Source organism: Lactuca saligna, chromosome 7, assembly GCF_052625555.1.
Source record: "Lactuca saligna cultivar CGN05327 chromosome 7, ASM5262555v1, whole genome shotgun sequence".
NCBI classification, from domain to species: Eukaryota; Viridiplantae; Streptophyta; class Magnoliopsida; order Asterales; family Asteraceae; genus Lactuca; species Lactuca saligna.
In genome coordinates, this window is record NC_136423.1 from 167,720,735 (window position 1) to 167,734,900 (window position 14,166).

Below are 14,166 nucleotides of genomic sequence, written 5' to 3' on the forward strand. Positions count from 1 at the left end.
GCATATGGCATGGGCGCAAACAAATTTGACGAGTATATTAGGATATCAGAGCGTACCGTGCAGGAGTGTGTGTACAAGTTTTGCAAAGTGATCTGTTTGGTTTACGGGCAACGATATTTGCGCAAACCAACTATCAACGATATCCACCAATTGTACACGGTGCATGAAAGCAAGCATAGATTCCCTGAAATGCTTGGTAGTATCGATTTCATGCATTGGGGTTGGTCATTATGCCCCAATGTGTGTACAAGTTCTGCAAAGCGATCTGTTTGGTTTACGGGCAACGATATTTGCGCAAACCAACTATCAATGATATCCACCAATTGTACACGGTGCATGAAGGCAAGCATGGATTCCCTGAAATGCTTGGTAGTATCGATTTCATGCATTGGGGTTGGTCATTATGCCCCAACACATGGCGTGGTCAGTATAAGAGAGGCGACCACAAAGAGCCGAAGATTGTACTAGAGGCTGTCGCATCACATGATCTTTAGATATGACATGCATTCTTTGGTCCAGCTGGTGCAAACAATGACATCAATGTGCTAGACTAGTCGCCGGTATTTAACGATATCTATCTTGGAAAGTCGCACGATGTACATTTTCAAACAAATGGGGTAGCATATAAGCGTGGATACTATATTACTGACGGTATATATACTCCCCTGTTTGTTTTTGTGAAATCGTTTACATGTCCTAACGACCCGAAAAAGAAAAAGTTTAAAGAGGCACAAGAGTCAGCTAGGAAGGATGTGGAACAAACATTTGGTGTACTTAAGAGACGTTGGCAAGTACTAGTAATCGGGGCAAGGTCATATGAAGTGAAAAGGTTCCAACACGTAATGTGTGCATGTATCATATTTCATAATATGATTCTTGAAGACGAAGGAAGAGCGATATGTCGGTAGAACGAAAATGAAGTTTTGCTAAATGTCGAAGGAGTAGTCGTTGGTACACAATAGTATAGGTCGAATAGAAGAGAAGTACACAATCGTGACATTCATCACACCCTTCGTGTTGATTTGGTGGAACACATTTATATGGCTCATATTCAACCCCCGATAGAGTTTTCTCACGATGATTTGTTTGACGAATCAGACGAGGATTCTGATATGTTCGTCGAGAGCGAAGATTCTGATGACGAGAGTGACGTTCGGAAGAATGATGAAGACGATGAGGTTGATGACGAGGACGATGATTCCGAGTGCCGTATTTTGTTTTTTCTTTTTAAATTAGGATATTAATTATGTTTTCTATGTTGTGGGTTGTTTGAGTTTTTGTTTGCTTTTTTTTTTTTTTTTTTTTAAAATTTTCTACTTATTTAAATATTAGGTTTAATGTAATTTTATTTTAATTAATGAAATGTTTTTTTATTTTTAATTAAATTTTATGTTTAGTATTAATTTAAAAATTATAAATCATAAAAAAAAATTATTTAAAAATATAAATAATTAGCGAGGGAAGCCATTCCCACCTATTCCTTGGATTTTAGATGAAAAAAATGATATGACCCACAAAAAGTGAGGACCTTTCTCCGCTCCCTCCGGTCTAATGTCAATATCTCTAAACTTAAATACAGTTTTTCATGTGATACACGGATCATTTGTGTAATTAATTTACTTTCAAATAATTTGATTATCGTTTCCAACACATGAACTTAATGTTTCATTCGAGATATTAATTTCCATCAGCATAAATATTCAGATTTCATCAGAAAGTTTCAAGTGTATGATGTATTCATGTTTGTGCAATGTTGATCTAATCATCTAACATCGTTGTCACGGATCTATACCAAATCCTCGACAACTTGATTTTTTATTCGTTTGTGATTTTGTACAGGTCAGATTTTAGGACTTTCTTCTTTCTCATCAAGGTAACAGCTGTTCACTTCATTAACTTAATCAAATTTCATGAATAATCTTCAAGTTATCGTGGTTTGACTAATTCTTCAGAAGCACTTAATTATAAATCTAAAGTTGAAAGCTAAATCGATAGAAGTATTTGTTTGTATTGGTGGAGTGTTTCAAGAAGAAACCCCTTTGGCTTTCCACCTGCTACAACGACTCCATTGATTCAATTCTTATAAGTACTGCTAGTTGGCAATTTTTATCGTGCTTTTTTCTTTTTGTTGATGTAAGGAATATAATTATTATAATATCTTAGTCTAATTTCATCATCAAGTGGAAGTAAATTCAAATATTTGTCTTGTTGATGGATGGTGGATCCTTGTGTTAGGTAGTTTTTTGCATGTGAACTTAGCAGCCATTTCTCTCTCTCTCTCTCTCTCTCTCTCTCTTTTTTTTTTTTTTTTTTTTTTTTTTTTTTTTTTTTTTTTTTTTTAAATCATAGGTCAACTAGTTCCAGCTTCGAAAATCTCTAATACTTTAACATGTAATTTAGATTAAGTCTCTTCTTGTAATGGATTAAAGTTAATCATCTTTAGAATATCTACTATATGTAAATGCATCAAGTTATAAGATACAAAAACACATAAATATAAGACAAAATCACACAAATGGTGCACAAAATGCCACATGCAAATCCTTTTCAGGAATTTTTAACATGCTTATTCATTTTAAACCTAATAATGACCCATCGTGTGTATTTTAAACCTAATAATGACCAATCATATTAAAAATTCATTAAAAGGACTTGCAATGATATTTTTTACCAACCACAAGGACCATTTGTGTAAAGTTGTCTAGATATAAATAATTAAGGAAACTTAAGAGCAGTTGATCTTTCAATTTTCACCCAAGATCGGTTAAATATCACAATCACCATATGGATGTGGACACTTACATTATTATAATTTTCTTACATGAACATATTCTAAGGCGGCTTGTAGTTGTACATGTACAGCTCATGTATCAAATAAATACAAATGCAAATTGAACAAATAGTCAACCATGTAATGGATCAAACTACAAGTCTTCCATATTCCTAATGTTCTCAAGAAATCTCATTCTCATCACATAAATACCTTCTTTAAAGTTTCATTAACATCAAACATCTTTCATAAACATGGGGAACTTTCCAAAGATTGCATTCTATTCATCCTTTCTTCTTATTCTGCTCACTTTGAAAGTTAGTGGACGTTTAATTTCAGATGGAAAAGATGAAGTGGCACAAGGTGAAGAAAGATCGTCTTTCTTGCAACTCAAAGGAATCGATTCTTCAGAAGAAGAACATTGTGAGCAAATGTATGGATTTTTACCATGTTCAGAGAACATTCTAGGCCATTTTTTCCTCATTATTGTATACGAATACTTGTTATATCATGGTGAATGTTACGTTTCTTCTGGTGGAAAAAGAATCTTCAAGATTCTTGGCCCTGGTATCTTTGGTGCTAGTGCTTTTCAAGTCCTTGGCTTTCTTCCAGAATCATTAATTCTTCTTGGTATGTTTTTCTTTTTTTAAAAAAAGATTCTATATATCATAACAAAATTTGGTCTTTAACAAGATTTTCTATAAATTGTAGTTTCTGGACTTTTTAACACGCAAGAAGTAGCTCAAGAATATGTTCTTACTGGTGTTGGGTTGCTAGCTGGATCAACAATATTTCTTCTCACTTTACTTTGGGGAACTTGTGTAATTATTGGAAGTCAAGAATTTGAATGTGAATATAATTCTAATACTTCATTGGCTCCTACCCGAAACCATTTCAAGAAGTTCTTTTCGTTTCTTACTCGTTAGTTACATAAAGATTCAATCTTTTTCACATTTAACTTTTGGGTTTACAATTTTAAATTATTTTGGTGTCGTTTTCTCAACTTCTTTTCGTTTCTTGATTTTAGGATGTGGTGTAACTACAGACAAAGAAACAAGTTCAACTGCAAAGATTATGCTCCTTTCACTTATACCCTTTTTGTTTCTTTTGATCCCGAAATTATTTGGGATGCAATATGCTTCTCATGGATATATTTTCATAATCACACTTCCTATTTCGGTTACTTTCTTGTTAGTTTACTTCATTTATCAGGTAATTAAACATCAATTTAAAGAACATAAAAAATATAAAATTGTTACATGGGTCGATTTTCTTACAACGTTTTTTTATTAAATAATTGTGTAGGTGTTTGAGCCCTCGATCCAAAAGAGAAGATTGTCATATGTAAAGCATGAGCATTTAGTTTTAGACATATTGAAACATTTGCAAGAGCACACTGCAGATAAAATACTCACTGAAGATGGTTTAGCGAACTTGCCTGCTATAAAAGGGTTCGTTTCTTTTTTGTTTTGTTTTTTTTCTTCTTCTATTTTTTTTTTTTTTTTTTTTTTTTTTTTTTTTTTTTTTTTTATAAATTAAAATTTGGATTAAGTTTGGGTATTGGTTTACAGTTTGTTTACAAAGATTGATCAAGATGGGGATGCTTTCATATCTTTTCCTGAACTCAAAGGACTTCTACAAGATATAAAATTTAGGCAATTAACTTGGGATAAAGAGCAAACAATTGAAGAAGTAATGAAAGAATTTGATTATGATGGTGACACAAAAGTAACAATTGATGAGTTCACTGATAGATTCACAAAATGGCTTGATGAGACTAAAAATGCAGTAAATAAACCTTATCGTTCAGTTAGTTCTTGGAAAGATTTATATCAGGTACTTTATCATTATAAATTATACAAAATTTAAAAAAAAAAAAAAAAAAAAAAAAACATTGTAGTTTAAGCAATTTTATGGTTTATACACTAACACTTTATCTTTTCCTATCGAAATATTAACATTTCAGACATTTTTCTCAAATTAACCATTTTATATGTTATATTAGGTTTCACTAGTAATTTTGTTATATTTGGTTGCACCCGTTATTTTCCAAATTAACATTTTGACCTTATCAGGTCAAATTGGTTAATTTGGAAAAACGTGTGAAACGTTTATGATTTGATTGAAAGAAACTAAGTATAAATGGTTAAACCGCAAAATGGTCCCGATTTTTTTTTGTAACTTTCTTTTTAAAATTTATAGTAGTTATGTTAAAAAAACTGATTAAAATTCCTTGAAATATCTAATTTCTAGGTTGTCCAACCATGGGTTCAAACCAAAAAGAAAGAACGTGAAATGATGAAGGTTCTAGTATCAGAAATTATCAGGCATGATAAAAATACTCCATTTGGAAACTTTTATAAACAAGATGGAAAACCAAATGTGTCAGCCATAAAGAGGTATAAAACCGTAATAATCAATTTCCAAAAGGGTATTTAAGTTAATGTATCATTATTCACTTAACCAAATAAATAATCCCTCTTGAAAATTGTAGATTGTTTAAGAGCTTAGATGTCAACAACGATAACTCAATATCGTTATCCGAATTAAAACAACTTATGATGAACGTTGACTTTGGTCAAACATCATGGAATGTGGATGAAGCAGCATCTCACATAATGGAAGATCTTGACAAAAGTGGAGATAATGAGATTGATGAAGAGGAATTCATTGATGGATTTAAAGATTTGCTCAACACAAATGATCAACTATTGACCCCTACAACACCCGGCCCTAAAAATATATCACGGGTAAGTTACAAATTTACAATTTTGGTCCCTAAGTATAACTGATTTCTACAATTTTGGTACCGAAATGTTTTCTCTTTTATTGTTTGTCTTTATTTGAGGTTTTTGTAACGTTTTTTTTTATCCTTGTTCACGTAAAACGACTTATATTTACGTATTTACGGCCAAAAATGCAAAATCAGCTAACTCAGGGATCAAAACAGTCATTTTTACATAGAATAAGGACCAGAAACATTATAAGAACCTCAAATAAAGACCGAAACTATGGTATGGGTCCTAAAAATGAAATGTAATTTGATAACTATGCAGAAACCGTGGGAGAGATATGAAAATGATAACGTGGATAGAAGTTTGTGGGGATGGACAAAAGCTGTAATGCTATTGGTTCTTGGGATTGCCATGCTGGCACTTCTGGCTGAACCACTTATACACAGTGTACAAAATGTGTCCAACTCAGCAACCGTTCCTTCTTTTTTTGTGTCCTTTGTTTTTGTCCCATTGGCCACAAATGCAAGAGCGGCTGTTGTTGCAATCCAAACTACAAGTCAACGGAAAGAGAGAACTACTTCGTTGACTTTTTCTGAGGTAATCAATTAATTCAGCGTTATATAAATTATAAACTATAAACTATAAAATAAAATTACTTTTTTTTTTTAATATTATGTTTTTATTTTTGCAGATCTATGATGGGGTGTTTATGAACAATGTTCTAGGATTTTCTGTTCTTTTAGCAGTTGTGTATTTTCGAGGGCTGATTTGGCATTTCACTGCTGAATTATTGATTGTGTTTATTGTTTGTATCATTATGGGGACGACAGCTGGCTTCAGATCAAAACTTCCTATTTGGACATCGTTTACAGCTTACCTGTTGTATCCCTTATCTTTGATTTTTGTGTATTTTTTTGCGGATTTTTGAAAGGAAAAAGAAAACAATAAGTAGAGGAGAATTTCTTTTGTTCTATAAAAGATGAAATGTAGAGATGATGTATTCAAATTGATTTTTCATTTTAGTTTTTCATGTACAAAAGTGCTCTTTTGAAACTTGTATAAACAACATACGAGATGATGAAATGTATATTTGTTCCTTTTCTTCTTAATCTCCTCTTATTTGCTTATTTATTAAGGGATCACACACATGTTATCTCTAACATGTATTATATTTGGGTAAACCTTCTACATGTGTACTAACTACTTCCTATCATTACCAAGTTTCCTTATTAGAGCTTGTTTTAGAAATTACTATTTCAAATCCCAAAACTTAAAGCATTTAGCTATTAACGACTAAGTTCTAAGATCTTAATTCTAAAATATACAAATTAAATTTCAATACGGGGTAATGTTAAATACCAAGGATAAGTTACTTTATCCTAGAGTATGTAAAGAGGAAATACTAGTATTACATCCTAAACTCACACCATTTACTTTTTTTACTTCATAATGAGTACTAAAGTTTTAATCTAAGCACTAAACCGAGTATTTAGTTCATTTAAATTACTGTTTTGATACCAATGCCCCTCTCATATAGATATGTTAGTATATGGTGTATGTATATGTATATGTATATTCTCAGGCCCAATATTTGGCATGTATGTGTAGCCCAAGTCAATATTGTATTCGTTAATCGTAATTTCATTAACGAGAACATATTTTTCAATAAATGTTATCATTCAATTTTTAGAGTTACATTTTTTTTACGTCATAGTTAGTAAAGTAGTTTTCTTACCTTGGAAAACTGTATTCGAATCTTTGTCATCCTAAACCATGTTCATGAGTTATGGCGAGAGTGTGATAATCGAACTAGTATTTAGAAATATGGTTTGGTTTTTTTGACGTGCATTCTTAATATTAGCATTTTATATGCACCGCGACATCAATTTTTGATTTTCTTATTCTAGAAAACGAATTTTCAAAGCAAAAATCTTTCCCAAAATGAATATATTTAGCGGAACATCATTATCTACGTTTTAACAAATTGTTCGTTTATGTATTTTACATTTTAGGTCAAATTTGTGTTTTGTATATTTCATGAATTATGATGAACATTGTGAATCGACCTCTTATAATACGATTGATAGTTTTTTCATAGTTACAATAGTTATCTCATCTCTCCTCTGGTACCACCATTGACGCCAACTTCACGGACACAACTAAAACTATTGTGAATTCAACGCAATTTTTAATGACAACAATGTCCTAGATCTTGTTTTTCGGTTTAATGTAATATGAGTGCCGTCGAGGCCTCACATGTCCTACTCGAGTTCTAGCATGTCATGGCTTTATTTTCAATCTCCATCATTTTAAAGTACTATAATATTAATGAATTTGGTTGTCGTAACAAGTTTGAGTTTTTGGTAAGACAATATACAATAGAAAACAACATAACATTATAAAAAAACTATTATGGAAGAAAAACTACAATTAGGGCTAGCAATTCTCGACACGACACGCGACACGACACGAAATAAATAGGTTTGGATTGAGTTTTCAACCCGCCAACCCGTTTATTAAACGGGTCATATATGGGTTTCTCAAAAAATAAATGGGTTGACCCGCCAATCCGTTTATATTCTTAATAAAAAAATTATTTTATTTTTAAATGTGTTTATGTATCAAGTATTAATATTTAATAAGTATTATATAATATATACCATTGATTCATAGACCATTTGACTATTTTGATATTTTGACTCGTGGTGGATGGTCTAAGGTCGTAATTCATAACCTATAAGGCTAAGTCTGTAAGAATGATTTAATTTTCATTTGGATGTTTAAGACTTAAATGTCTAAAATTCGGACTCACGAACCTAAATCTGACCTACGAACCTGCTAATTTGTGAACTCGTATAAATAAATGGGTTGACGGGTCATATATGGGTTTATGCTCCAAACCCACCAACCCGTGACCCGCCAACCCGTGACCTGTATATTTAAATGGGTCGTGTTTGGGTTGGCATATTTTGACTCGCCAACCTACCAACCCGCGACACGCCAACCCGAACACGCCACGATTGCCATGCCTAACTACAATTCGGAACTAAATTATTTTAGATGTTATTTATCTAAATCAAAGTATGATAATCATCTAACGCTTGGTTAACGTAAGCCCCACTTTATATCTTGACACCGATATATGGCCCGATAATGGAGACGGACAAATAATATGTAACATCCCAAAAATACCGAGAAAATTTTTCATTTTAAATAAATCAAAATCATTCATTCATTATCCCAAAAGACAATCAGAGTAAAAATACTCTCAAAACGTCAGAGTGAAATCATAAGTACGTGAAAACATTTTAAATATAAACCTTTAGCACAAAGCTTAGTGAGTTCCCCAAAATACTGCATACCACACATACATATCAGCTCAAAGCTGTAACAGATCTATTTCATCCCAGGGTCTATTTCAACTCAATCGATGTTTTTCAACCGAACGGTTCTATTTAACCTCCATATCTATTTTACCCCCGGGTTTATTTCAATTCAATCGTTGTTTTTTAACCGAGCGAGTCTATTTCGACTAAATTAGTGTTTTTCAACCGAATGAGTCTATTTCACCTCAGGGTCTATTTCACCCCACATACATAAAGCATAAAGTCATATCAACAAGAGAAATAAAGACAACAAGCACATACACACATACCTGCAAGAGTCATAAAGACAACAAGCACATACATACAGCAAGAGTCGCATCCTACAAACATAATCTGTAGACTGGCATTGGTGCCTTCGATCCACGAGTATAGTGAAGAAACTCACATGAACTACTCAAAAGAAGCCCAACAGATACCTCAGCATCAGGATAGCCAACCCAAGCTTCAATAGTACATAAATGTAGGGTCTTTGATGGATCCAAACTTGAATCATCATTCCTTGAAACCAAAAAAAACCTTATTGATCTCTAAACTTCATCAAAATATCATAACAAAAACATCCAAAAGTGGAGACATGAGAAAGGAGGAGCTCAAATCTTGAAGGTGGATGCTAGGGTTTCTCCTAATGAGGTTCTAGAGGTAATGGAGGCTCATAAAATGGCCAGAAAGTCGTAATCTTACGCTTAAATATGCTGAAAAACCTAAAAATCATGGGCTTGAGCCTGAAAAATTGTGGTGTCGTGGCAACACTTTTGCTATGTCATGGCAACTATCGTGCCATGGCGATAGGTTTCACCCAAATCCACCTTAACTTTAAACAACCATAACTTCTTTGTTTCAACTCCATTTTCAACGATCTTTATATCCATGGTAAGGTATCGATGAGACCCATAACCCTACCTAGTTACTTTTGACTTAACACATATCGAACTAAACTCATTAATTTATGCAAGAAGTTCGAACATCACTTTTCCTGTTTTACCCTTTGACTCCAAATCACAAACTAAGGGCTTAGATCCCACTCACAATATTATCAAAATCCAATAAAGCCTAAAACCTATTCCCTTAAATCCAAAGGCCTTTAATCGATCCATTTATTGTCCAAAATCTTGAAATAATAAACTTCTCGAAATAGGATGTTACAACTCTCCCCCACTTAAACTGGATTTTATCCTTGAATCCGTCTTGTTTAGAATCCCTGAAAACAACACCAACATATTCCATAAGCTCCCTCTAACCACTCCGAATTCAAGGCATCTATAAAGAACACTCGAAAGAACATTTGGAAATCACAATTGCCAAAAAACAATCCATTCACCTGAAAAAATGCTCAACTGCAATAAATGTTATACTCTTCCCAACTGTAAGACCCAAATCACAGTGACAGCCACTCAAAATGAAAAATTTCTCAAAAACTAAAACTACAACTAACCCCATCAATAAACTCCAAAACAAGGGACTCATCGGTCTAAATTCTAGAAACCATACCCTAAGACTGGTGATCATCCATTTGTTGTACCTACCTTTAATCCATGACTAGGAACACCACCAAATCATGCAGAAAGAATACTAAAAACATACTGATTATGAATTTCAACTAATCCTAAATTCAGAAGTTGTGCCCAATTCTCTATTTCATTTATTTATACCCCTCCTCAAAATCTCTATATCATTTATTTTAATCAAATAAACTCAACTTTCTTCATCTCACATTAAGTTATCCTTAAGAAACGATAAAAACTAGATGGAATCAAGTGCGCCCGTTGGCGCTGATTCAAATTTTTTTTCTTTCTTTCAACTTGAAAATGTACGACCGGAACATACCATTATATTGATAAACATATAGTTAACATACATACATTTTTTGGAAACGTCTTCAATAGATATTCAGGAAACAAAATACTTGAAGATAACAAAATATCAAAAGATTATAAGACAAAGAAACATATTAGATATATGGATGCTTGTCTTCGGGAAGGTTTTTTATATCTTTTTTTTATTTTCTTGATAAGCTAATTTTTTTGGAGAACCATAATGCAGTTTAAAAGCAACAATGTGATTTACGTAGGAAAACACAAGTTATGATAATATAGGTTGATTGGTAGGATTCCAATTTCAAGGTATTAAATGAACCTCCCAAATTAAAATTAGTGAAATATCGGTTCAAAACTAAACGTACGTCACTTGTTTTCCTGTTGAACCAACACTGGAAACAACCATTGGCTGAAAAATGACCCATTACAAAAAGCAAGCCCAAATTGCACCAATACCCATAAACAGGGGACCATTTCTGCCAAACCCTTAGGAAGTTTAACTGGAATAAGGAAATGAATGGAATGGTGGATTCCAGTATAATATGATAATATTTATACCAAAGGACCAGGGTAGGCTCCAACAGGCCAACCCAAAGGCCACTACACATCTTGTTGAAGCAAAATGTACGCTTGCTCAAATCCAAACCTTAAATCATCTAAAATGTATATAAGATTTTCTTCAAAACCAAGATAATTATGAAAAAAAAATCACTCAAAAAACCTACCAGTAACCTGTGCTAAAACTTTAGGATCACTGAAAATGTCAGCAGCCTTACGACGTTTGTTTGTAGGGATAGGCAGTCATTCTGGAGTGTATGTGTGACATATTATCTTTCAAAAAGAAGTGAAATAGATAACTTAAGAAAATAGCAATTTTTCAAAATATTAAGAAAAAATTGAAATTTGAAAGTATGATATTGTAATAAATCACCAGGAGTGTATGTGTGACATATTATCTTTCAAAAAGAAGCGAAATAGATAACTTAAGAAAATAGCAATTTTCAAAATATTAAGAAAAAAATTGAAATTCGAAAGTATGATATTGTAATAAATCACCAGGATGTTGGTGCCATCACGGAAAGGGTCCTTAAAGATTGGCTGGGAACTACAAAAATAAAATTATTATTATAATTACTTCAAATAAAATGAAATTTGTTAATTATTTTATTTATTTGTTTATTAAACCAGACTTACTATAAGATAACTTCACGGTCTTCACTTGGTGCTTCAGGACTTCATCTATCATAATTCCACTTTGGAAGCTCAGAAGGATGCTCCACTGGTTTCGAGAGTGTCTAAAACAGAAATAATTTAAAAATATAAATTTTTTAAAAAGAATTTGAAAATAATTAAAGGAATCAAAAGTCAACATACCCTTGAGAGCTTAATCGTAGAAGAAATCAAAGCCATGATAATTGAGAAATCCCATAATTCGGCTCTAAAAGAATTGCATTAAAAATCAAACATAATATCGTTAATCTATTAAATATGAGAGCTAAAAAATATCAAAAGGAAATTGGAATGTGTATTTAGTATTTAGTTATTTACCTTAACTGCACCAACAACATTTCTATATGCTTTCACTGTTGCAACATCATGACAGTCATCATTCATCACCAAAAGTATTAGCTGAAAAATTGAAATGATTAAATACCATGTAAGCAGTGCTTTGTAACAGAATGATAAGGGCATTCTAGTCTTTTGAGAAATCAAGAGCTAGTAATTCCAAATTTTTTGGTTGGACAAAAAGGTGCATTTTTGTCCCATTCAATGTTCTTTCAAGGGTAAAAGTTGGGACCTAGACGATAGCCATTCACATTGGTACCCAATTCTATGAAGTTTTTTGCGACATCATATAACTGTGGATTCATGGAAGCTAATATTAGAGGAGTCTTTCCTTCCTTATCCATCCACTGCATCAGAAACAAAAACAGATCAAGAATAGTTAAACACCTAATTTCATCACTAATTATCGCTAAAGTAGCAATTACCTACTTCAGATGTTTAGCAGATAACGCTAGGCTGTATGTTCCAATCTTGTTCGCAGTGTCGCCTAAAATCAAATTTATTTTTTTTATTATTTATTTTTAGATTAATCTGAAGTAGAAATAAGTCAATAACATACCATTAGCAGCAACACGATCAGCTCCAACAATGACAACATGGATACTTGTAGTTTTCACTAAAGCAGTAGCTGCTGGATCTGCTATAAGAGTTGTCCGTATTTTGTCATGAACTAATTCATAAGCTATCAATCTTGATCCTTACACTTTCACAAATGAACAAAAACAATATTGATTGAGTCATACATTTCATTGAACACCTGGGGTGCACACACAACTAAAGAACTATTCCATATTTCCATATAATAATGAAGACTGTTTACTTGGTTAAATGGACGGGTTTCTGTGCAATAAGATCTTTTTAGTACTCCATCAGCATGTAGTGCACGGATTACTCTAAGAGCAGTTCCAAATCCAGCTGTTGCGAGACTATTGAAATGAACCAATAAAGAAGAAGTCATAGGAACATGTAGCTCAAGATATAGAGTTTGTCATGTAGAGAGGGGTTATTGGATGCAACATCGTCTTCCACCATTACTTCAGTAGCTTCAATGTAAGCCTGAAAGTAACTAAATCAATCTTGATAGGAATCTACAAATTGTTGTGTTTACTGATTTAAAAGCAAAGAAGGAGAGAGGACTTACAAGGAACACTTGGTTAGCCTCTGTAGCAGTTGCAGCAGAGTTCGTAACAATCTCTGTAAGTTTAGTTGCAGCATCTGAAAGATTCACAGCTGTTGGACGACTGAGAAATAGTACACAAAAAATCAGGAAAACGTTTTGAGGACACATTACAAGTATGAGGACATTATAGTGTTGGTAGTTTAGTTTACCTTGAGACAAGGTATTCCAATTTCGTTTTGAGAAACGATGCTGCGTCATTTGGTGTACCACTAAATCCTTCCAGTTTAGATGCTTCTACAACGAGTGAAAGTGCTGCAGCTATGGCGATTGCAGGTGCACCACGAACCACCATATCTTTGATTGCTTTCCTGAATGTACACAAATAGATGATGAAACTAATAGAGAAAACCCTAGAAAACGATGTTTTAGGTGTTTATAGCTTACCAGCCTTCAGCAGCATCTCGAATCTCCAAATAGATCGTATCAAGAGGAAGTTTTCTCTGCTTAAAATAACAATTACAATCAAATGAAGTGAAGTGAATAAACAAAGCATGTGAAGGAGAAAGGGGACCTGATGAAGTAGCTGAAGTGAGCCACAGTGATAACGGATGGCTTGCAGAAATGAGTCGTCTTGAGATGCCACTGATGGAAATTGGAAGCAACTACAATTTAGCAAAAAAGTAAACCAATCTTAAAGGAATTAATGTCTAATTACAAATAATTTGGATTGAGTCGCAAAACACATGTAGATGACGATGAAACTTACCGGAGGGAC

General features: G+C 33.0%; 1 protein-coding gene and 1 pseudogene across 2 annotated transcripts; one reads left to right on the top strand and one right to left on the bottom strand.

Annotated features, from left to right (window-relative positions):
* Positions 1-2,905: 2,905 nt before the first annotated feature.
* Positions 2,906-6,614, top strand: LOC145005594 (sodium/calcium exchanger NCL2-like). Its single transcript, XM_078964705.1, has 9 exons — positions 2,906-3,400; positions 3,482-3,691; positions 3,798-3,982; positions 4,076-4,221; positions 4,342-4,606; positions 5,024-5,169; positions 5,265-5,520; positions 5,827-6,102; positions 6,197-6,614. The coding sequence occupies exons 1-9, from the start codon at positions 3,025-3,027 to the stop codon at positions 6,431-6,433; spliced, it is 2,097 nt and encodes a 698-aa protein (XP_078820831.1). The 5' UTR covers positions 2,906-3,024; the 3' UTR covers positions 6,434-6,614.
* Positions 6,615-11,940: 5,326 nt separating this feature from the next.
* LOC145007432 (methylthioribose-1-phosphate isomerase-like) lies at positions 11,941-13,759 on the bottom strand (annotated as a pseudogene). Its single transcript, XR_013662984.1, has 8 exons — positions 13,601-13,759; positions 13,413-13,512; positions 13,085-13,327; positions 12,831-12,974; positions 12,701-12,758; positions 12,523-12,658; positions 12,254-12,334; positions 11,941-12,000 (listed from the first exon to the last, which is right to left on the bottom strand). The product of XR_013662984.1 is annotated as a methylthioribose-1-phosphate isomerase-like (transcript).
* Between the last annotated feature and the right edge of the window lie 407 nt (positions 13,760-14,166).